General features: G+C 41.2%; 1 protein-coding gene and 1 pseudogene across 1 annotated transcript in view; one reads left to right on the top strand and one right to left on the bottom strand.

The window, feature by feature from the left end:
- Window positions 1-2,147: 2,147 nt before the first annotated feature.
- Window positions 2,148-25,415, bottom strand: part of LOC148020570 (TCP-1/cpn60 chaperonin family protein) — a 44,137-nt gene continuing 20,869 nt past the window's right edge. The window contains exons 2-13 of the mRNA XM_087698350.1: window positions 12,495-12,757; window positions 12,274-12,420; window positions 5,668-5,829; window positions 5,470-5,547; window positions 5,253-5,386; window positions 5,042-5,114; window positions 4,889-4,966; window positions 4,688-4,810; window positions 4,499-4,593; window positions 3,067-3,276; window positions 2,898-2,955; window positions 2,148-2,779 (exon numbers count right to left, since the gene is read on the bottom strand). Of these exons, the coding sequence (XP_087554476.1) occupies window positions 2,714-2,779; window positions 2,898-2,955; window positions 3,067-3,276; window positions 4,499-4,593; window positions 4,688-4,810; window positions 4,889-4,966; window positions 5,042-5,114; window positions 5,253-5,386; window positions 5,470-5,547; window positions 5,668-5,829; window positions 12,274-12,420; window positions 12,495-12,757 (1,487 nt within the window). The 3' untranslated portion in view covers window positions 2,148-2,713. The remainder of the gene's footprint in view (window positions 2,780-2,897; window positions 2,956-3,066; window positions 3,277-4,498; window positions 4,594-4,687; window positions 4,811-4,888; window positions 4,967-5,041; window positions 5,115-5,252; window positions 5,387-5,469; window positions 5,548-5,667; window positions 5,830-12,273; window positions 12,421-12,494; window positions 12,758-25,415) is intronic.
- LOC148020571 (uncharacterized) lies at window positions 22,527-23,137 on the top strand (annotated as a pseudogene).

Here is a 25,415-nt window from a genome sequence, read left to right as displayed (position 1 = left end):
TTCACCATATAGATAGAAGTGACCTAAGCCACCACCTCTCTAACCTAAGCCACCACCTCTCCATGTGCCATCAATGTGCCTATTATGCCCCATGACACTTCATCATACAAATAGAGGCGCCCTAAGCCACCACCTCTCCATGTACCATCAATGTGCCTCTTATGCCACATAATTGACTTTGCTAGCAAGCATGGCTTCCACTTTTCCTCAACAAAGCAAAACACACCCCCTTTCTCTAGATTGGAAAATTAACAAAATAGATGTACCCTTAATGGTTTGCATCGTGGGGATCAATCCATCTCGAAGCACTCTTGTTTACAACTATTGCAATCCTATTTCTCTTCAACAAACAAAGATATACTTGTCTTCCTCCCAAACACAACCCCCACACATTCCAAGCAAGGATTGGGATCTAACTAGATGCATGTCCATTAGTATAGATTATAAGGCCACTTGCAATCCCCTCTAACACAACCCCATATGCTTGGCTACCTCCCAAACACAACCCCCACACATTCCAAGCAAGGATTGGATCTAACTAAATGCTATGTCCATTAGTATAGATTATAAGGCCCCTTGCAATCCCCTCCAACACTACCCCCCTAGCCAATTTCATGAGCAGAGATGTCTCTTTTCTCCTCAACTTTAGTAGCAGGTTTCTAACAAGTGAATCACCCTCTTTACAATCTCTGCTAGTTGAATTTATAGAGTTTTTAGTTTTATTAACATCAACAGGTTGAAAATAATAACTTGTCTGCTCCTTGGAAGGTTCTTACAATAGCCTCTCTCCCTTGTACCAAGTGAGCTTCCATTGTCAAAAAGAGGATGAATGTTGGCCTACTAAGACTTCTACACCATTGGAGAACAATTCTTCTCTTGCCACTCTGCATTCATGTCTTCCAAGACCTTTTGCAACTTTGGTACGGCTTCAAGCAAAATGCCCAAACTCATGGCAATAATAGCAAACATCTCAAAAACTGGAGAAATGCACCTTGCAGCAGCTCAAAGTCTTGGCTGGCTTGGAGCTCTAGAACTTTTACAAGCTCTGCTTTTTTGTCCCATAACAAGGAAGCCCTTCTTCCCCACACCCCCCCCCCCCCCCCCTCCCCCCAAAAAAGAATTAGATGAGAGAGAACATGTATAACACCTTACCCAAAGCCACAACAATGACTCATACCTCAAAGCCTCGGCTATCATAGAACTCTATAATTTCTGCAGGCTCCACTTTTCTATCCCATACATAATACACAAGCCCTTCCTGCCCCCTAGCATTAGATGAGAGAGGCACCTATAACACCTTACCCAAAGCCACAATGGAGGCACCTATAACACCTTACCCAAAGCCACAATGGCTCATGCTTCAGCTTCAAACATTACATGCAGGTTGGGGAAATGGAACCTGAACTGGGCATTCCGAGAAGAATATCCTGAGGTCAAAATATAGCAGACCAAGGTAAAACTGTAAACCAAATTATGCTTGAAGCCAACAGAGCAGGATAAAACCAGTACCTCTCTGTCTAAGATCAGCAAGAACTTGATGAAAACCTTACCAACAAATCTGTAATACACCAAACTGCAGCAGGCTTGAAATGTATGCTTCCTTCTTGCAGTTTCACCGTATGCTATCAACTAAAAACTAAGACTTTCATTAACATTGTCATCCTTCACACTGCCGCCCCTGCTCACTTCTCGCTGGAAATGTCAAGAGTGTTATATCCACCCCCCAGTGTGTAATAACCACAATCCATCTGTCCATCCATTTGATGTTATTCTACCAATACACAATCTCATCCATTTATTTGATTCCCAGTTGTATCAAAAACAAATGCTTTTTTAAAAAAATAGCAGATTTCTATTGACTGGCTTTTTTCATTTTCACAGCCATTTTCACGTGGACACAAGTCCGTCAGGTCAAAACCCATATTCCAAACATAGAACTAAATCACCCACAACAAATGTAACCAACCATAAAAATAAGTCCATTTCATGTAATATCTTACAAGGGAAAAGTCTGCCTATACACAACACTAGGCCTCCTAGCAGGCATGCCCGAAAAGGATTAAATACCATGCAGGCCTGCCTTTCACAAAAGCAGCTCTAAGATTTAAATTGTGAGAAATTGCCTACATAAGCTGAAACAGACTATATAAACTCATTGAAAGGCTTTTCTCCTTGAACAACAAAATCCTGACTGCTTTTAGCTTTACATATGATGTATCATTTGACTGGCCTTAGATTCTTGTTGTGAAACCATGTAGAGTGACAAGACACAGAAATGTTGAGGCCAAAAATCCTCAGAACACTGCAAAATGCAAAGATAAAAGGTGCACAAAATCTACGTAACCTAAGCATTTTCAATAAACAGAAATATCAAGCCAGATGAGACATAAAGGCCTATTGTAACATTCTGTAAAGTCAAAAACTCATATGCCCAGCTGAGAAATTTCAAACCCTTGCATCAAAAGCTTTATGGATCTCACTAGCAGCACACCTTTGCAGAATTCAGTGGGAGGCCTTCCCAGCACTGAAATCTAAAACCTCTCATTGTAATGTCAGATCTCCCACAAATGATTTGACATTTGACTGATGGTCAGTGCATACTTGCAATTACAAGTGTCAGGGATGTTTCTGCCACTTGACTTTGTATGTAAAGTTGCATTCTAACTACAGCTCTCCAAGAAAAGACAGAACATATCAAATCTGCTCTAGAACATCAATCCTCGTCGTCACCTGCTGGTTTGTTGGGCTTAGGACCACCAGCTACTTTGGCCATGATGATCTGCAAAACAGTCCATGTCACCTGGAATGTCTTTGCCAAAAAGGATTTTCTGAAGGATTGCTCATACTTGGTTTATATAACAGAACATACTTTACAAAATTCACCAAGAAAGGCTTACCTGATCCACTCTGAGGACAGTGCATACAGCATCAGAAGCAAGCTTAAAAGCAAACAGTCTGTACATGCAGTCGACAAGAAAAAACTATTAAAAGATGAAAACTCCAATTCACCAAATGTGCAACCATCTCTTTACAACAAGCTTCATTAGAACGGAAAGTGGTGATTACTTGGTTAAGTACAAGTCCCATACAGCCTCCGTTGTCATGTCCCTGCAGGTACCATTTTCAATGTCCACACCTGCCTTTACATTTCCAGATGCATGAGCAGCATACAAGGAGGAGATTATTTCTGTTGCATTTAGGCCTGCATTCTCAGCTAGCATTCTGGGAACAACCTCCAAGCCCTCTGCAAATTTTGCAATTGCGTATTGATCCAGCCTACAACATACAACTGAGATATTAGACCCAGAAATAGGTCACACAAGGTTTTTCCAGAAAAGCAGCTGGTTTAATTAAAACAAAGACAAACATGACAGCACCCACATCAGCTACTCTCTCTCAAGGAAATACATGTCACTATCCACAACTTCAAAAATGAAAATATTACTTCAGGTGTCCGATCCTTGATAAAGGACTTGTTTCCAAAATTATCTTCAAACTCATCATTCAGAAACATGTGGCATTGCAGATAAGTTGTCACTCATGTTAATCCAGAATCCTATGTGTAAAAATGCAAATTAGAGTGGATTATGAGGACATATGGTCCCATGGAACAAAATGATGTGTTATCCAGCATGGTGAAGATCCATAGCTGGATTGACCAGGTTCCGAGAGTTTGAGGATTTACAATGTTTTGGTTCTACATGAAGAATGGGAGGCATAACCTGAGAGTTGAGACAAACAATCCTTAAAATGGTAGAAGTGTGGGCTATTGTGTGTGATAAATACATGATTGCTTGGTGGGTTTTTCTTAAAAATTGACTGCAGTCAGCCATGTAAAGAAGAATAGTGCACAGGCATATATCTGTGACTTGAGTGGTTTAGCCTAGGTTTCCCAGAACAGAGCATCCCCCCGTGGATCTATATATTATTCCCCACAAACCAGCTTTTCCAAGCTGAAACAAACTCTGAGCAAATAATTTCTTTTCTTATCAACTTCACAATCTCTTGATTATGGACTAAAGACAAGCGACTCATTTCTAGGAACTCAAAAATGTCACATCCGCTGCCTCTACTTTTGGCAAGCAAAGGAATTACAGAATACTCCTACATGAGCTGAAAAACTTGAACACTAAAGAATGGGCTGAAGACAAGCACCTCATTTCGAATAACCTAAAAATGTCGCATCTGTTGCCTCTACTTTTGGCAAGCAACTACAACACCAAAGAAAAGCTGAAATTTTTAAGAAATCGAAAGCCGATAACCAAGACCCAAGATGGCTCTCTTATAGGAGGAGAGCAGGACATCAAACGTCTTCTGACATTGGATCATTGGCATGGCGTCTACTAAGCTAAGATTTTTGCCCGTTAAATGAAGGAAAATGGCACAGACAATAAGGTGCAACACTTTCTTTAGAAAAGATAAGTAAATAATGCATGACTGAGCATACATACTTGAGACTCTAGACATTATTGTTTTAGATTTCTGCAGCAGAGTTTACCCTGTCTCTTTGTAGGCAAACTCTTTGAGCTTTCTTGCTAGCTCAATCTCAGTTGCCCCAGCTCCAGGAACTATGCGACTGTCCCTACACATGGCCTATCATGGTAGCAAACTGACTATTTAATGAAACTGTGGCATAGAAAAAACGGAAATAATTTGCATGTATGGCTGAAATAAGTTCACAAAGTACCTTGAAGCTGTTGACACCATCATCAACAGCTCTCTCAACATCATCCAAAACACTGTCTGTGCTTCCTCGTAAAACAACAGTTGCCACCTTATTACCACCTTCCTCGTTCTTCACTACTGTAACCTAGGGCAACAGATACATGCTTGCGATTCAGTTCCGAGCCAATTTTAAACTTCAGCACAGTAGAAGTTAGTATCTTACTCTAACTCCCCCAATTTCCTCCACTGAAATAGAATCTGCATATCCCAGTTCATCTGGTGAAGGCCTCCCCAATTTCACCTGTTGATACTGATGATTAGAGATGGCACTTCAAAAAATCCAGTGAGCAGTTATCAAAAGAAGAAAATTGTTTACCAGTGAGACTGCACCGGTGGTCCTACAAAACCTGCGCAGCTCAAACTTGGAGCTAATCTTCAAAACCATCAACCTGCCAAGAAAAAATTGCTCTTGATACAGTATACACTCTTTTAAGCACTAGTTAGCATAATTTCCTTCAAAAAAACCGCAAGTGGGAAAGCACTCTCATATAACACAAGGCAACCAATTTGACAAATCAAAAGCCTACTTATAGTGTTCGCAAAAATGCAGAGCCATCTCGCCAACAGGCCCTCCGCTCACAACAACTGTAGCTCCTGCATCTGCAACCTCCTTAATCAATGCTTCAACCTTTGCTTCCTCAGATTTGGCATAATTTTCAAGCTGATCAGGAAAGAAGAAAATCAGATGCATTCATATGCACCCCAGTGCATAGACAACTAGGTTTTGTAAGGTTGTGTTTCTACCTGCTCAGCTGACTTTATTAAAACTGTGCCTTTAGTTTCTGTGGCTGAAGTATCCAGGCCAGCTCCAAAGACAGTAATCTACTCAGTAAGCACAATCATCCTAGTACCTTAGATAACAAGCTGGTAGTCCAAACATACAATTGCTCCTTGACATCAAATCGGGAAAGCACATTTAGAAATTGTTTTCACCAAATGCACCTTTGCCTTCTTGACACGTTTGATGGTTCCCACTGCATCACTTTTCAAAACCATGCCACGTACTACGCAACAGTCATGTATCCCACCACCAAGTATTTTGGCAACCCTCACATTATCGACAATAAAGTTGGAAGGATTGTTGGGGCAAACCTGCATGCATGCCTGCAAATGGAAATAACCAACTATTTAAGAAACCATTCTTAAAGTAAAAAACCTGCAAAATTCCATGCTGCATAGACTCACACTAATGGCTTTTATCAGTAGACATAATGTATAAGACTTTGACTATGGATATGCCATGGAAGTCAAGCATGTGAGCATAGCAAACACATGACTGTGATGAGGGAACATACAGCAAATACCATTTGAAAAACGTGTTGGAACCATTGCCGGGCAAGTTTGTTTGATGCTTCACAAAATTGTACATATTGCAACTTACCTATGGTTGTGTCAGAGATTCTCGTACTTACTCTTAATCAAAATAACACCAAGGAACCAGAGCAATGATGAGAGCAAGCACAACACTAGAGAGGGGATGACCTATCACCTTTTACTAAATTCCACAGGCTTCTCAAGATGAGAGTCCAACTTCTCAGTGTGGAACAAAAACAAAAATATACAGATTATGAATGTTGAACAGAGATCCAGAAAAAGTTCAAGCACCATGAATTTCCCCGCAATAATAATGCAAAGTTCAAACAAAGGGCAGCCATGGTGGAGACCAGGCAGATTTTTGGCCACCATAATGTTGTCATGCTATACAAACTGCTCCAGAGATCATCAGTTTAGTATGTTTGTATCAACTCACCTACTCACAATACCAGATATCTTAAGCTAAGCCTGTCAATACATGTGATTTCAGGGGTAACACGTTTGACTCATCAGATAATGTAAATTGCTTTATGGTCCTCTTGAGTTGCTTTGATGAAAAAGTTTTCTTTTCATTCTTATCCAACACGTCAAGCTAAATTTCAGACTCAATTTTGAAGTATAATCAATTCACTCACTTGCTCCAACACACTTTTAACCTTCTCCTGTCTTATGGTCAAAAACCTGATTTTCAAAAAACCTAATTTCAAACCTACATTTGCCTAGTTAACACCAAACTCAGACCTGAGAAACACTACAATCAACCCAAGCAATCTACTTAAAACAGCACACTAAGAATTTAGACCTAAGCAATCTTTATTTGGATGATGCCATCAGTGATCCACTAATTCTTTTTTTTAAGTTCACGCATTCTGCAATCAGAGGTTGACAAATTATTTAACAGACACACAACAAACAAGCCAACTAAAAGTTTAAATTCCAAGTATGCAACCAAACCGCAGTAACAAAACCCTTCCAATCTATCTAAAAGAATCAGCCAACTCTTCACTTGGTCAAAAGCAATGAAAGTCACCTTTTGTTTCAAGAATATCTGGAGCACGAGAATGAAGTTTTTTTGTTCTGTCAATCAAGTTCAAACAACCAGTCATTAACCTTCTGTTTTCTCAAACATACACCTTCAACTCTACCAGCTCTTGGATTTCATATCACTGTATTGAGAGTTCTGTCAGAAGTGGGTGCAGCAATGGAAGAGTATGAGACTGCTGTAACAGACCTCACAACGAGAAAAGAGAAAAGAGAGAACAGAAGAACACTGCAAAGTAAGAACTCAGAATATGCTTGGAAAATGGAATCTATATACCAAACACAAGACAGTCGCGTACAACAATGAGTCACTAGCTGTGTGGACACTAGCACCAGTTCTCTCTCTCCAACAAAACCTACACTAGAAGTCTAAGAAAGGAGGAGGGAGCTCACAAATAAATAGGCATAAAATAATGCCTAAAATGCATCGGGTGTTCCAGCATCATAATGGCCTAAGAATATAGTCGGCCAGCCAAGAAATGCCAGAAACCATAAAAATAAGCACCGAAAAAATGCCTAAAATAAACTCCTATGCCCTTCCCACAAATACACATGCACAGACTCACTCATGAGCTGACCAACCTGCTAACACCCTCTTTGATCATGGGTGATCTGGTACAATACAATGATACAAAGTTAATGACTCATCATAGTCCATACAACGAAGACTATCAAAATAGCACCATGCATACCCAAGCAGTGGATGATCAAGCTACCACCAAGGTGCCTCAAAGAGAACCTAATGTTGATGTTGATCATTCTAACTCCTGAAAATAGAAAATAATCATAGCATCTCTCTATGTCTTTTAATAATGCCTCAAAATAGCATACATGACCATCCTATCATCGGCAATGCCTCGAAGCATACGTGACCATGGATTCCCTACCTTCGGCTAAACTACCGAAGTGTCCCTCATGTGAGCTCAAACTAGGAGCCAATCCCACTCTCTATCAAGACAGCTCACCATGAACCTAGATGTCTATCCCAACTCCAAGATTTCAAAGACCTACCAAACTTCAATCGATGCAAAAGGGAAGTCCCTCTATGACCGCACCACCTGCACTAGGAAACAACAAAAGCATGGGTAGTCAACCCCTTCCACTTCTCTAAAGAAGATGACCCCTTCCACGCCTTGGCCAAAGGATCCGAGTCAGAGTTAAAGGTAGAAGAGAATGACTCATCGAAAGAGATGTATCTTGCTTCTTATTCTTCTTCTGCAAAGCCGCTAACTCCTTACAATCCTTGGGGTTACCACAACACTGGGTCTTTGACTTCTTCCTATCACCCAACTCTAAAGTTGCAAATGCCTCATCATGGCCACCATACCGAGATGGAAACCTCCCTTGTAATCTCAACAACGCCTCACACTCTAGTAACATCTAAGACATGTATAAAATTGACTCGCATTGATAATGTTTGGGCCTGCAAAGCATTGGCTGCGCCATCAAACTCTAGAAGGAGCTTATAGAGTACAACCTCCACAAGATGAGCCTCTAAAAGAGTGAACTACATGTACCGTTGAAGCTATCCTGCAGGAGTTGACTGCCGGTAGAATGTCTTTAGAGATGCATCAAAGTAGAGCAAAATACACATAGGCATCATTGTAATCCCATGTAAACACAACTTCTTCATGATTGGCATGATTCCAATCATCTGAAATAAGAGGAAATTGGGGATGCTCAATAGCTTTTAAAACCACGTATCATAGTCGCTTTTGCATAAACCATGCTTTCATAACAGCACTCCAAGTTAAATAATCAAGGCCATGAAGTATATGAGCAAGAAGGTACCATTTTGGAGAGGATATAGGATGAGAAGAAAAAGAAAAGACAAGAGGCAAAGAGAGAGCACAACCAAAACACAACACAAAATCCACTTGGCACGAGTTCACGCGCAATGTAGAGAAAGCTTATCACAAAATGAATGACGAAACAACAAAAATCGGATCAAGCACAACCGAAAGATAAAGATTACAGCCAACAAGACCTGAAGCTTCTATCGCCCAGCCTGCACAAGGTCAAAAACAGAAAAATGCAGACAGCTGAATAAAAAATGCAAGCAGTCCTGGCATTAAATGCAGCCGTACAGCAATAAAACAATGCAGAAAATCAAAACACAGCCAGCTATAGACAAAATCCAAGCATCAGATGACTGAAATCAAGCCGATTCTGATCAGGGACAGATAGCGTGGGCAACAACAGACAGTAGAAGGGTGATCAGCAGCAAGAAGGTGTGAGGGCAGACTGTCCACAGCAGAAAACAGCACCCAGGGCTCGAACATGCCTGATACAAAAGTGGATGCAGTGACACAAGCGTAGAAGACTGCTGCGCAACACAAGAGAAAAGAGAAAAGAGGGAACAGAAGAACACTGCAAAGAAAAAACTTAGAGATATGCTTGGGAAATGGAATCCATATACCAAACACAAGACAATTGTCTACAACAGTGAGTGGGCACTAGCACCAGCTCCCTCTCTCCAGCAGAACCTGCATTGGAAGTCTGCAAGTGGATGATAACTGAGGAGGGAGCCTACAAATAAATAGATATAAATAAACTCCTGTGCCCAGCCCACAAATACACATGCACAGACTCGCTCGTGCGCTGACCAATCTGCTGACAAGTCCCAGAAGCTCTTCTACACACTGATCCCTAATCTGGAAAGATTGTGGGACATGTGACTTCACCTCCACACCTCTTGTAGACCTGGAACAGACTGTCATAATAGCAAAGTAGAATGTGGGATGTAGATAGAGTAGTGAGCAGAGAGGCTGAAGTTAGGTCCAGCTATTGCTCCAGTTGGATATCTAGATAGCAGAAAATCAGAAGTCGTCCTTTAACAAATCAATAGGCTGCCTTTCTAACATTCCAGGCTGAAATTGGCAGTAAAGAACAACATGAGCAGCAGTGCTTATTCTCAAAAGATATACATTTGTACAAAAATGTTTCTCTGGCAACAGGTCATTACAATGTGGCAAGTGATCCACCACCCCTAACTGGCCAGCCTAATTTTTGTTGAATAGAAATAAAATATGAATAAGTTTTTCTATTATCTCAATGGCATGTTGTTCGTCTAGTCATCCACATACATTACATGTGGTTTCATCATCCCTGATCATGAGTTCTCTGCAGAATTTTTAGTGTCTTTCCTCCTACAGCTTTCTTTTTCAGAGTGGAGACTCCATCTCACTTGATGTTGATCAATCATCAGACTAAACAAGTCTAAACCTATTCTGGTACCATGATTTTATGAAACTCATGCAGTAAGTTCAATACCAACGCACAAACCCTATGATTCAACAATCGAAGATGAGACATTAAAGTTTGAAAGATACATTGGCAATATAACATGGACCTCCAGGTTTCTTGTCTTGCATTCTGGAGCTCCCCATGAGGCTCAAAACATAACTAGGATCACAGAATCAAAGAATGGAGAGATAGACCATGTGGACAGAACAATGTTAAAAGCAGCCTTTAAAATGTATAATATTGTGAGGGCGAGTCACGGTTACCGAATTTTCATAATAAGTCCTACATCAATTAGATGAAAGATCCGTACAAAGCAGTTTAATAGAGCAAGTTTGATACCATGGGGCAAATATACAGGGAGAAGAGGAAGACCACAATCAATGTACAAGGAGAAGAGGAAGACCATAAGCAAGCATTTCACAAATGATTCAAAAAGAACGCTCCCCCAACAAAATAGTGTCCAGACAATGCAAGCACAAGGAAGTGTTAGTGCTGATTTCTAGAAACATTGAAGCTGCAAGATGCCAGAGAAAGTTGGAAAAGAATTAAAAAACCACAGCCAGGGTCAGCAAAAAGTCTGGGAAGAGTCCTCGGGTCTTTAAGAGGCTAGCTACCATCATTAGAACCTGAAAAACTTAATGTTGAATACTTGAAAATTTGGAAAACCCTAACAACTTTTAACCTCAAAAAAAAAAGAATATTGGACACCAGAATGTTGTAGGACAGCCATACTATTGCAAGGCTTCAGAATCAAAATTTTTAGACAGCCAAAATATTGTCAAACTTCAAACAATCATTAAATTGTGAGACTCCAAACGATTGCAATGCAAGAACCTTCAGAATTGACTAATTCCATGCATGCAATTTGGATTATGAAAAGAAGGAATATCCTACGTTGTCCTTGCTTATACTCAAACTTTATCAACATAAAAATAAGTAAAAAGAACATGCAGTCTCTTCCTATTTCAGAAATAGGAAGTCGAGGATGACTTGTGCAGCCATGACTTAACAATTAAAGTTGAGCAATCCTGAATGGTTAAAGTTGAGCAATCCTGAATGGATAAGCTGGTTTTCACATTACTGTAGGACAGACGTGATGGATTACACATCTTCTGCGTAGGATGGAATCTCACTCTGAAGGACCTAGGCATATGTATTCTAGTGTGTCCAAAACTCTAAAATTCGGATGACATTAAAACCATCTATAAACAAGTTTGTCTAGACAAAGCTAGATCCAAATAAAGGAATTCTGCTGTACTTTAAGAGGTGCACAGAATGTTATTTAAGTTGCTTTCTAGCGAGCTGTCCAGCAAATCTAGGAACCCACAATTTGAACCCTAGGCAATATGATAAGACACAAGTCATAACATGTCTTTGTTAATTTGGGAAAATTAGAGATTGATTTCGGGCTTCACGTGAGAAATTGCAGTAGAAAAGAAAAAAGGAAGGCAAAGCACCTCAAGAGCCAACTTCTCATCATGCTTGGTGTGAGTGTTACATATCTTACAGCTGCTTCCAGCTGCTGCATGATGCTAAGCAATCGTAGCAAATACAGTTCCAGCAGTGTCTAGCTATAACTCAATAAATTGATCACTAAATGAAAACAAATAGGATTGAGATACGAAAGCAACCTCATCACAATGTAGTTCGGCAAAGCAGTTACTGTAACTGGCATGCACAATGATTATATTAATTGGAAAAACACAAGTCCAAGCATGCATGATGATTATATTAATTGCAAAATCACAAGTCCAAGGGATAATATGTCTACCTACAAGTTTAACACCATTGAATGCTGGTAATGCAAACTGTACCAGTCATAATTCTTTGAAGACAAAGACCACTGCAGTCTGCCACCTCAACAATCACCCAGCATACTTGCAATGTGTTCAAGCAGTTAAAAAGGACATGCATAACAAAGAGGGTTTCCTGAAAAGTTGAGCATACGTCAGCAATGAGAGGGCAAAGAATGCTTTCTTGACCCCATTGTTTACTTCCTACTGCTGAGAGCATCCTTTGTACCACTTGATCTTTGTTTCTAACATCCATCTTATCTGACCCTGGCTCCACCAGTTCTCCGAGTAAATCCATTATCTGTGCATAAGGGAAACCTCAAACACAAAACTTGGAGTTACTCAAACAAATGAGCTGATATTTTAACTCCCTACCTTTGAGGATGCTTTTGTATAGCCTCTAATAATGTCACTTGGATGTAACCCCAATCTTATAAGTTCCTCAGCCCCTTGCAAAAGCTCTCCAGCAAGTGAAATGACCAGATTTGCACCATCTCCTACCTCTTCCTGCTGTGCTTTACCTGCAAGTACCAAAAGTTTTGCCGCAGGATGCTGTACCTCCAGCTCATTCACAATTGTAGCGGCATCATTTGTAACAAACAATTTGTCCAAATGATTAATAACCATCTTGTTCATTCCTGTACAGAAAAAATGTCATAAACTACTATGTAAAAATACAAGCTTACTTGAAAACATCATAACACATACTTAATGGGTAAGGAAAAAGCCAGCTATAGTATTTTCTTAACATAGTTGCCACTGAATTACTAGCAAAATCTGCCATTATCAAATTCAATTTTAACACCTACGAGTAAGCCAGATATTATAATAATCATTTTCCTCCCTGTTTCATTTGTGATGATGGAGGTGCAGAGTAGGCCAAAATGTTACTAAAAAAGAACATATTTTGCAATGCCCATTTCATTTGTGACTTCTGATGATGGAGGTGCAGAGTGTTCCACTAATACTCAGGAAAGCACACATTTCAACAAAAAAGCTGTAATTCATAATAATTTCTATATCAATGGAAGGGGTGTGACATTAATGTGACATTAAATGTGATATTTAATGTCACATTAAGGTCATAAATATGGAATGTGACATTAAAAGTGACATTTAATGTCACATTAAGGTAAATCTAGGGGAACATGCACGAGAATGACCGTCCGGGCTCTTGGGCGCCCGAACGGGGTTAAGGGGAGCCTAGAGAGTCCAGGAATAGTAGGACTCCAGGAAGTTGACGGCTGGCAAAGGAATCCGAGTGAGAGGGCCAGCACGGATCTAGGCGTGGTTGGGAGGAGAAGAATCACTCGTGCTCAGAAGTAGTTTCAGGGTTTTCTCTCTGTCTTTACGAATCCATCTTACAAGGGGACACATGCAGCTAAGCATTTCTTTTTTCTTAAAAAGAAAAGAATTGTTCTATTAATAAATCCCCCAAGGCAAAATTAGAAAGAAAGCCATGTAATGGACTCGCAAAAATAACAAATATAAAGCAAAAAAAGAAAGTCTATTACAAGGTCAGAATGCATAATCAATCAGGAGGTCTGTAATGCAAGACCATTTGCGACTGAAAATGAAAGGTGGTGTCAAGAGCAAGATCCTGCAAATAGCATCTCTCCTTCCCCTCATAGTCTTCAAGTCACCCTAGACCTCATAGTCTTCAAGTCACCCTAGAGCCTCTCCACTCTAGAAAAGGGCCAATCCAGATTTGATGTGCCTATATCAATCCTCCACTCTAGGGATATTCCCACCATAACAGTCTCTATAGTGGCTCTGGCTCCCCTAATACCCCAACATCTCTATCACTGTAGATCAAACAATAAATTAAGAAAAATAAACCACTCCCCCATTGTGGAAGATGCCTAAGAAGAGAGGAGGATGCATCATCTTCTGCTCAATGGTGGCCAAAGCAACCCAGTAAAGTCTTGAAAATGTTGATCTCTAGGCTCGTACAATGGCAATCGAAAACCCAACCTCAAAACCTCTCCCAAACTCCATCACTTTAATCTACTGAAAAATCCAATGAATGTTGGACTGCCATGGTTCTACAGTTGCAAGAGTAATGATTTCTGGTCTTCCACGGCTCCTCACCTAGAGGAAGACCCCTCACAATAAGCTTTGCCAACAAAGCTCTACTCCGACTGTCTGGGTCTATGATCCCCAAACCACTACTAGATCTAGGCTGAAGGATAGCATCCCAAGCTACTCTAGTGCTCATCGATCTTCCGTCCCAACCTTACCAAATAAAATGTATGATGTGGTACTTTACTTGGCCAATGCATGACTTGGGCAAGGCCTAACAAAATGTGATGTAGCACTTGGTGGCAAATGGGATACAGTTAGCCAGCACTACCCTCGAAACCAGCCTTCCTCAAAAAGGATGGTAGATAACCTGATTTAACACTTATTATAGCAAGCAAATGAAGTCACAAATCTGAAATAAAACTTTTACCACAAAAATGTGGACAGTCAACATGTTAGAGATTAGTCATCCCCTGCCCTCCTCACTTCTATTTTCAGGTTTTGATGAGAGAGATTCGGCTGGAGGAGGCACACCAACAGCCTTTGGACATCTGCCCTCTTCATTTCAGCATTCATTGACTGCAGATTTCTATGTTCTTCTGGCTCTTTTCTCTCTCCCTTTCTCACATGTTCATTGTCTTTCAGTATTGTCCATACACTTCTGCATTCATTGCACTTTGACATGGTATCAGAGCAGCATAGAACGGCTGATTGATTATGGGCAGACCTGATCGGGAGGATTCTTCACAATAAAAAGTTTTGAGTTTTCAGCATTTGGAGGCTGCGGTGAAAAGGTGGTGCATGGAGAAGGAGCAAAGTTGCTGTTTTTTGCAGGTCCTTGCTGTTCCTAAAGGAGGAAAGGCTGTGTCTTCAGCTTTTTGCTGCAGATTTTGAGTTTTCATCACTCTTTGAGGACAAATGGAGGAAGCCCTACCAAGCACCGGAACCGTGCAAGGAGTCAAAGGGGACTGCTCTTGTTTTTGTGCAGGTAATTCCATTTACAATGTTGACCAAATTTGACATGGAGTTTCACGCTATTATGGACCGTAAGGTTCCTATGTTGCCGACTCTTCCTTCAAATAAAAAGCTTGATAGGGAGAACTACCACATTTGGCACATAATGATGCTTGCCATCTTGAAGCCTCATGATTTGGCGGAGCTCAAGACAAAGCCTATAGACCGTCCTACAGCCCGTGATGCCTTCAAGCTTTCTACGGATGAGAACACCAAGTTGATGAAGGTACAAGCACATGTACAGGCACATTAGGACAACTTGAATGCCCACATCTGTTCTTTCCTCTTTCTCTCTTACACTCCAACCATCATTGCTCACATCAAGCACTTGACAATGGCTCAAGAGATATGGCCGAGAAGCTTGATCAAATGTACAGCCAGATGACCGTAATGAAGCGAGTGTCTCTAGAGGTTCAAATGAGGACAGTCCTAAGAAGTCTTCTTCTATGTGGGAGCATGTCAATAAGATTTGGCATATTGCAGATGCACGTCCAAAACGCAAAGAAGGCCATAATCTCAAAGGACATGGCAATAACTCTTCTTTCTTCCTTATCACCTCAATTCAATGCATTCTATTCTGCCTTCATTGCTTCAGGGCAAACAGAGACCCTCAAATGGGAGGAGTTAGTTCCTATGGTCTTAGACCAAGAGGAACAATTCAAAGGTCAGAACACTCTTGGGTCGAAGGCTTTGACCAATCAGTCTTCCCAATAGAAGGAGAAAAACAACAAGGACGAGAAGTCCAAACACAACAAAGCCAAGGAGTCTACTTGTCACATCAAATCATTGGAAGAAAGATTGTCACGACAAGGACAAGAAGGACACTAGGAAGGAGAAGACTACAAAGGACTTGGGCATGGTGGCTCCTCCTTCATCGGTCGCCTTACTCCATTTAGAATTGATAGAGGATACTTCTCCAACGACCACTGATGCAATGATGATGACCCCACAATCTCATGAGTGGATTATGGACAATGGCACTTTCCGCCGCGACTCCTTTTTCGGTAGGGATTGTCCGTATGCATTGAATGCGTGGAAAAACCCTTATAGAAAATAGTTTTTTAGTTCCCATCAAAGGCAAGGGTGATAAGTCCCTTAAGGGGAATTTATATTTTATGCTAATTGTTGATGATTTTAGCAAGATGATAAGATGATATAGGCATATTTCTTGGCCTTGAAGTCTAAAGCATTCTCACATTTTAAGGATTGGTTGATCTTTGAAGTGAATAGGTCTCGTAAGAAACTCAAGACCCTACGTTCCAACAAAGGAGGGGAGTTTGTGTCCCACGAGTTAACTCATTTTTGTGCAAATCTTGGCATTCACCAAGAGTTTGCCAACACAAATACCTCTCAAGAGAATGGCATATTGGAGCAAAAGAATTGAAGTGCGGACTATGATGAAGCATTAGCAAACACCGCAATGTCTTTGGGCCGAAGCAATGGCTACTATTATCCACATCCCTTGATTGATCCCTTACTTCAATCATGGTTGGTATGACCCCTTTTAAGGCATATTTTAGAAGCCGAATGTCTCTTATTTCACGATGTTCAAGTGTGATGCCTATGTTCACATCCTAAAGATGAAGAGAAAGAAGTTTGAGCACGCTTCCAAGAGGCATGTATTCGTGGGAGATAGCTCGCAATCCCCAAGGATATAGGGTCTATGATCCCATTTCTCGAGAGGTATACGCAAGTCGAGGTGTTCAGTTCATAGAGTTTCCAACTATAGAGAGAGGTGTTGAGTATGCCATTCTTGGATGCTCAACACCACTATCCACATCCTTAATCGATCCCCTACTTTGGCTATGGTTGGGATAACCCCTTTTGAGGCTTGTTTTAAAAGATAAGCATCTCTTATTTTAGGGTGTTCGGGTGTGATGCCTATGTTTGCATCCCAAAAAAAAAGAGAGACAAATTTAAGCCGACTTCCAAGGATTGACATGACATTTGTCGATATATCCCTTGAAGAGTTAAATGTTTTCATAAATGATTTGGGGGCATGACCCATCATAGACAGTTGATCATTCTATGTGCATGCTTTGAGCGATTCGGCACATGCTTTGAGCAATTCGTGAACATAGCGTTGAATCCTCGAAAGTGTGTATTTCAGGGTGCCTTATGGTTTACAATTGGGTCATGTTGTGAGTCTAATTGGTATTGCCATTAACCCTGAAAAATGGTTGTTATTGTGGCCCTAAGCCCATCCACTTGTCCTAGGGAAGTTCACAGTTTTGTTTCATCTGTGGGATACTATTGTCGATTAGATGTTTCGTTCATGGATTTTTCAGCTGCAAAGGGGAGTGTTGAAGATCCTATTCTTGGAGATCCATGTGACACTTGGGCACCTACTTCGGTGTCTTTGGAACCTTTGCCTATTGGAGCTCCACCCTCCATGGAGGAGAAGATTGCTTCACCACTCGACTCAACAGGTGTGTCAATCCCAATGGATATTCCAAAGACTTCTACAAATGGAAAGCAACGAGAAAAGCATCGGCCTCCTCCTCATTGGGCTCAAGACACGCTCTGAGATTCAAGGATTGGATGGCCTATTTATGAGCTTGATAAGTCTTCTTTAATGGTGATTTGAAGGAGATCTATCTTGAGCAACCTCTTAGCTTTTCTTCATCAAATCGATAGGTGTACAGGTTGAAGGAGGCCCTTTACGGCCTCAAACAAACTCCACATACTTGGAACGAGAAGATAGACTCGTTCCTCCAAAGGAAGTTGCGGTATCGACATTCCTCTTCCGACCCCCAGTTGTATGTCCACACCCCAACTAACGGGCATTGCATTGTTCGTGCTTTATGTGGATGATCTTATTTTGACGGGTAACCATGCCCAAAAGGTCAAGGAGACAAAGGAGACCCTATACGAGGTATTCGAGATGATGGATATGGACCTTCTCCATTTCATTTTAGGCCATGAGATTTACCAAACTCCGAGGGGGATTTTCAATTTCCAATGACATTTGGCCACATTTGAGATGGAGAGATATAACGCCATTTCTACTCCTATGGATTCGAACTAGAAGGCTACGACCCATGTAGATTCACCGAAGGAGAATGGTACCTGCATTGAACTAACATAAGCATTACATGCTAAATTAGCCACTTGAACATCCCTAAAGATGCTTAATTAATCAAGACCCTAAAATGGTGCACTGTTCAAGAGAGAATTAAAACAATGCACGGTACGAGATCTCGAAACACTCGATGAGTAGGCATGCTATTCTCCATTCAGTTCAATTTCGTTTGTGCAAGTTTGAGGCCCCCTAGCTTCCCTACCCACACCTCTTTTGTGAAGGATATCTCAACCGAAGCTGCCCATTGCTGTCTATATCAGTTTGGCACCTGTTTTCAGCCTCCACCCTGTTATTCTCATCGCCTTGCTGATCCAGCCACACAATTGTTGCATTTGCCACTAGGCGACTCCCGTCCACAATTGGCCACTGTTTCTAAACCACTTTCTACTTACTAACGACCATCCAAAGATTGTTGCCTTGCTGTTTTTATTGTCACCTAGCTAGAGCCTAGGAGGACCACATCAACATTTGTGTTTTCAGTTTTCTACTATCGCCCAATTTTTCTCTCTCCTCAAGTACCTATGTTTTCAATATTTCTCTCTCCTAATTGCCTATCTGCATCGAATACAGCTTCCATAGCTATGTTTGCTGGTGTTTGACTCTCATGGCTTGCCTTTGTTGCGTTTCGAGATTTATCAAGACTACGACACACTCCCGCTCAACACCTTTGTCTCAATCCTCGAGACATGAGAGTTTGAGGTTCAATATTCATTCATTGCATAGTGCGTTTGCAGCATGGGCACTATATTTTCAGTAGACATTCACTTTCAGAATTCTCTGTGTTCATTGTCTCTCAGTTACCCTAGCTGTATTCTATGTTATCAGTTTGTGCTTTGTCATATCAATTACCCTAGCAAGAACAACAAAAGGGTCAAATGACTTCAAAGACTTGCACACCGCTTCAGTCTCTACAACCAAACATGTCCAAAAACAATCAAGAGTGGACCTCCCAACTTGCCATTGATAGATCTGGCATGGTTGGAGAGTCTTCAAACTCCCATGGAGTCCACTAACCATACAAGATTTCAACTGTGGAGTACGATCTCATCATTCTGCACATGGCTTATTGAGCTAAAAATGCATTAGCTTTACTTAAACAGCCCCAAAACGTACTTAATTAATGAATCAAACTTGTTCTTTAAACAGAAATGAGTTCCTAGAGAGTATCTATGTCCCATAAGCTCAACCCCACTTGGAAGGACCCAAACTTTCTATAAATAGGTATGCTGTCCTTCATTCAGTCCATCTCGTTTTTGCATATTTCAGCCATCAGTCAACTTACATGTGGCAGCCCCTCTAGCCTTGCAATGCCCTATCGCCTTCTTCCAATTGTCGCCCACTGTCTAGCATCTCCTTCTAGGCTGCGTTTGGCCTCCATCTGCCATCGCCAGCCTCTCCACCATCATTTGGTGCTTGCGTTTGATCTTCATCAGCCAGACATCAGTCTCCACACCCTCCAACTGCCTGCGTTTGGGCCTCCATCAGCCTGGCGATAGTGTAGCTGCTCCTCCATCTGGTGACATCTTCTTGCTTGCGTTCGCACTCATCAGGAGCCGCCTAACATCACCACACCCTTCTGCAACTGTCGCCTCGGTCTCCACCAACCTCGTGTCAGCATTTTGCAGATTCCTCTCTCTTCACAGTTCGATTGGTGGTCATAGACTTTGAAACCGTCTCCGATGGATGTCACTCTCCAACACACTGCTCTGCCCTTGAGTATCTGTACACTCTTCATTTGGAATATTCATTCACTTCAAAGTAGTGTTCTTCTCTCCCTTCTTCTGTTTGTGTTTGAGTTTCTGTGTTTGAGTTTTGAGTTTTAAGTTTTGAGTTTAGGGTTTGAGTTTTGCTTTCTGTGTCTGTGTTTGTCTCTTTGTGTTTCTGTCGTGGTCATACACTGTGTTTCCTCAGTGCAAACCCTAGCAATTTTCTTCACAGGGCTCAATAGCAGATTGAAGGTAAGACTGAATTTTTCTCCTTTAGTTTCAATGCATAGAGCTAATGACCATGCAGGAAAGATGGATTCTCCACCACGGACTACCATTCGCAAGTGAAAACCGCCACAGACTATACATTACTTCCATCATTCATCTTTACTTCAGAGTCAGGTATGAACACATATGTTTCTAATTCTATTTAAGATGATTCCTCTTTTTCTAAAGGGTCGAGAGATCCTCTTGATGAAGGGATTATTTGTAATGATTTTTGGTTTGTAAGCAATGAAAAATACATATTTTTCTTGCTAAACTAAAAAGAAGGTAAAAATTTGAAGCAAGAAGTTGTAAGTATCCCTTCACTTTCTTTTCTTTCAAAAGATTTTGTTTCTCATGGTAAAACTCAAGCAAGTGCATCCATATCCACATCACAATCATCTTTTCAATTTACTACATTTAATGGACAAAAGAAACCCACTTCATTTTCCACTATCACACCAATCGTAAATCCTTTTGAGCTCCCACCCTCGTATTCCATTGCACCTTCATTTTAGCCTCCATTAATTGCACCACATGTTCCACCACACACCACCTTGGAGGATTCCACACACTTAAAACATAGCCTTTGGGACACCTTCCACATATCCGAGCAACGTACCTATAATGGAGGCTTGGCCTCCCCCACAAACACTTTCAGATTATCCCTTTGGGAATGCATCCCAAACATACTGAAGTGTGCCCCAATTGATACTGTCGTTTGAATCTGTGGCATCACCTAATGGACTAACTAATCATTCTATTCCCAATCAACATTTGAACAAGGCTCACTTGTCCTGGTGCCTCCTCCAACATGGACAATTATGGAAACGTTCATGTTCCAACGCCTCCATATCAATCGGCACTCCTTAGGCACTCAACCTATTTCTGCCTACCCACTTACTCCACTCTCTTATCCACCACCACCAAATCCACCTTATCCACCTCCATATCCTACACCACCTCCCTATCCCTCAGGGACATCCCATTCATCTGCAAAAAATAAGCCCATATCATCCTGCTAAAATCATCCACAATCAGCATGAGATACAAGCTTTCCTTAAGGGACTCCATCCTCGTAGGTTCACACAGATCTATAGATACAAGCTCCAAGGGCGCTAAAGACCACCTCGAAGCCTTGTTGGGAATGGCATCGCAATGTTGTTTCCCACGAATGCAAGATACACACGACTATTGGCTTACCACAATGTTCGATAGACCTCAAACAACCTGTCCTCTAGAAGCCTTCCGAAGGTAATCATAATTTAGGTGGCCAAACGAAGCATGCCAAAGCTTGGATTGCGCCCAGTTTGCCTGCTCCCGCCTACGTCCTGGCCTACGTCCTACTCCCAACCGCCTTCTTTCTCTTCCTTCTTCTTCTTTCTCTTCTTTCTCCTCCCTCCTCAAACCTCTTTCTTCTCTTCCTTCTTCTTCTTTCTCTTCTTTCTCTTTCTTCTCTTCCTTCTCTTCTTTCTTCTACCTTCTCTTCTTCCTTCTTCCTTCTCTTCACTTCTCCCTTCTCTTCTTCCTTCTTTCTTGAACCTTCTTCCTTCTCTTCCTTCTTCTCCTCTTCTCTTGAGTCTTCCTTCTAAGTTCTTTTCCAAGTTCCAAGTTCTCCTCTTTTCTTCTTCTTCTCCCTTCTCTCCTTTTCCCTTCTCTCTCGACTCTTGAGTGAGTCTTGACTCTTGAGCCTTCTCCCTTCTCTCCAGCCTTCAATTTTCAGCCTTCAATTTTTCCTTCTCCCGACTCTTGAGCCTTCAATTTTCAGCCTGAAATCATAAATGGCTTCATCTTCCCGCCCCGCTCATCGGGTTGGTGGTCGAGAAAGAAGGTCTGATAATTGGTCATGGTGGAAAGAAGTAAATGCTGACCGCCCTTTGAGTGGTGGAGGATCTCGACCATGGACTTGCAAGCTTTGCCCATACAAGCGAACTAGTGGAGCAAACAAGGTAATCCATTGAGCCGAGCATTTGTATTTCAAATTTTTATTGATTTTAATTTTTCAAAGTTACTTAAATATTAAAATATAAAATACCAATTGCCATTTGTTCCATTTTAATATTTATGCATAATCAGATCCGAGCTCATCTCCTACATAAGCCAAATTCAGAGGTGCAGTTTTGTCCCAATGTGACCTTGGAGAAGCAAAGGGAGCTTCATGACCGTGTAGCAGGTCAACAAGCTTATCTTGCATCTAGACCACGACGTGTTGCAGTTGACCCTGCAACTTTTGTAACACCATCCCCATCAGATGTATCTAGAGCAGGGTCAGTATCAGGAAGTGCTACCTCCACACCTACTGCAGGCATTGCATTGGCCATGGCATCAACAACACCACATGTTGCACGTAGACAAAGCACACTTAATGCTAGTTAGGATCCCAAGAAGAAGGAAGAGGTGGATACATCAGTGGCACGCTTTTTTTATCATGACCACATTCAATTTCGTGCAGCCAGGTCAGAGTATTTTAAATTGATGTGCAAGAAGATTGGTGAGTATGGCCCTTCGTATGTACCTCCATCATCAGAGACCTTATGCACCACTTTGCTCGACAAGGAAAAGCACCTTGTTGAGCAAGCAGCAGTGACTAGAAAGAGCATGTGGGCTAAAAATGGAGTTTCCTTGATTGCTGATGGTTGGAGTGATACACGCAAGCGATCCATTCATGGTATGGTTGCTTATTCTCGTGGGGAAATGTATTTTATATCTTCACATGATGCATCGGGGACGAGAAAGTCAGCAGATGTACTTGCAACAGAGTGGATTACAGGTGTTGAGCTTATTGGCCCAGAGCATGTTGTGGGATTTGTTGCAGATGGAGAGCTTGCAAATAGGGCAGCAGGTGCTATTATTCAGGAATATTATCCGTATATCATAGTTTCATATTGTATGGCTCATTGCTTGAACAACCTACTAAAGGATATTGGTAACTTGTCATGGATTGCACTTGTCATAGAGCAAGGAGCTCAAATGGTAAGCTTTGTTTTGAATCACCAGTTTCTTCGCCATCACTTCTCTTTGCGATCGAAGAAGACACTTTTAAAATACTCTGATATCAGATTTGCCTTTAACTTCTTGATGCTAGGCAAGTTAAGAGAATGCAATGGTGCCTTGAGACAGTTATTTCTTAGTGATGAGTTTACCTCATCAAACATTGGCAAATACTCCTACAGGTATCTTATGCTTGGAGAAAGCAAATAACTCCACTTTTTGGGATGATGTAAAGCGGATAGATGCTATGGTATCACCTATTGTACATTTATTGAGGATTATGAATGCTATGCAACCTTGCATTGGCAAGGTATATGAGGCTATGGATAGACTGAATGAAAAGTTGCAGGAGTTGGCACCAAATGATGAGGCGTATGAGGAGATACACCATTTAGTTGTGACGAGGTGAAACTCCTATAGCTCATCCATGCATGCAGCTGCATTTGTTGTGGATCCTGAGTTCCAGGGCAAGGGTCAGGAGAATGACACTGAGGTTATGGATGCATGGAGACTTATATTATCTCGTCTAGTGCCTAATCATGGCACTAGACGAAAGATCAGAGATCAGCTTTCATGTTATAGGACTTTTCGAGGTTCTTTTGGTTGAGGGGATGCACAGGAGGATCGCTGTAAGATTGGGGCAGCTTTGTGGTGGGAGAACTATGGTTCAAATGGTCCTGAGTTATAGCAACTAGCCATCCGTATTTTGAGTCAATCCGTTAGCTCCTCTTGTTTGGAGCAATTGTGGAGTACATACGCTCACATTGCTTCAAAGAAGAGGAACCGTCTTGGTGTGGAGAGAGCAAACGATCTAGTATTCGTTAGTGCTAATTTGAGGATGTTATGTAACAGTATGACAACAAAGCCTGATCCATTCACAGAGTGGGAGATGCAGCAAAAAGAGGAGACGCATGCTGATGTTGAGGGAGATGCAGCAATTCATGGTACACATGATGATGAGGCTGGCACCTCAGGAGTGGCTAGAGCAGCCTCAGATCATGATCATGATCTTTGATTTAGTTTACTTATCAGGAGTCTCATGATACATGACACATTTACATTATATATGATATTATGATCATTGATGACAGTGTGACACTTGGGCTGTTGACAGTTGTGCCATGCCGATATTATATTTATACCTAAATCTTACAGTCTTGCACTTGCCCTTTGGGCTATTTTGGCATTCTGCATTTTGCTTCAGTCTAGAGATTAGACTTTATATTTGTAGTCTTTTTTGGAGCAATGAGCATGTTCTTTTAAAGATTAGACTTCAATTTCATATTTGTAATCTTTTAAGTTTTTTGGCAATGGTACCATAAGCATGTTCTTTTAGCTTAGACTTTAAAGTTTAGTTCATTGTTCATTGTTTTATCATTTTTGGCATATGTATTATGGATTTTATTATTTATAATTGAATAGCTTATCTCTTGAGCCTTGTAAGTTGCAATTCAATTTCTAATGAGTAGTTTTAGAATGATGCATGATATCTTAAAGTTAAAACTTAAAATGATTTGTCCTTGTGGATTATATACCTTGGTTTTAAGTTTTAACACTCCAAAGTCCACATGGATTATGAGTGAAATATTAAATTTTTTTCATGAATTTTAATTTTTTAAATGCCCTTCCCGTTCCCACGTCCCCGTTCCCCAAGTTTGGCGTTCCCGTCCCTGTCTCCGTCCCCCGTTCCCCGTTTCCCGTTTCATGTTTCTATGCTCTAAGCATTGGGTCCATCTCGTTGACCACTATGCGGCATGGGATCAAACTCATCGCATCAACTTAGACCATGAGATACAAAACTTCACAACCACTAATAAGGATGACTTGGCTGAGTATCAATGTCTCCTCACTAAATTCTCAACTATTGGAGCCCTTAAGTCCCCTAACAATCAGGTCACATTGTTCCTTAATAAGCTGCCGAGAGAATATTTCCATTTTGTGTAGCAAGTGATCTCATAGCTTCAAATGCCCATGTTCTATGAATTTGGGTATTAGCTACTACGTTATGCTTGGCTATTCGATAAGTTTCAAGGGACATCCGCACAAAGGGAGCCTTTGTTGCATCTTCTCAAAAGGGGCAACAAGGGAAGAGCAAGCTATTAGCCTGTTCTATTTCATTCTCAGTCTGTCATCTCCTGGTTGTGAGCTCCTATCAGAGTCTGGAAGGAGACAGAGGAGCTCTGTCAGTTTATGTGTTGCTGATTCTTGTGTGCATTC

This window comes from Lygodium microphyllum, chromosome 18 (genome assembly GCF_053477565.2).
Source record: "Lygodium microphyllum isolate KBCC chromosome 18, Lygodium_microphyllum_v1.1.10, whole genome shotgun sequence".
NCBI lineage: Eukaryota > Viridiplantae > Streptophyta > Polypodiopsida > Schizaeales > Lygodiaceae > Lygodium > Lygodium microphyllum.
The sequence above is the reverse complement of the archived record's forward strand: the minus strand, read 5'-3'. Positions and strand labels throughout refer to the sequence as shown.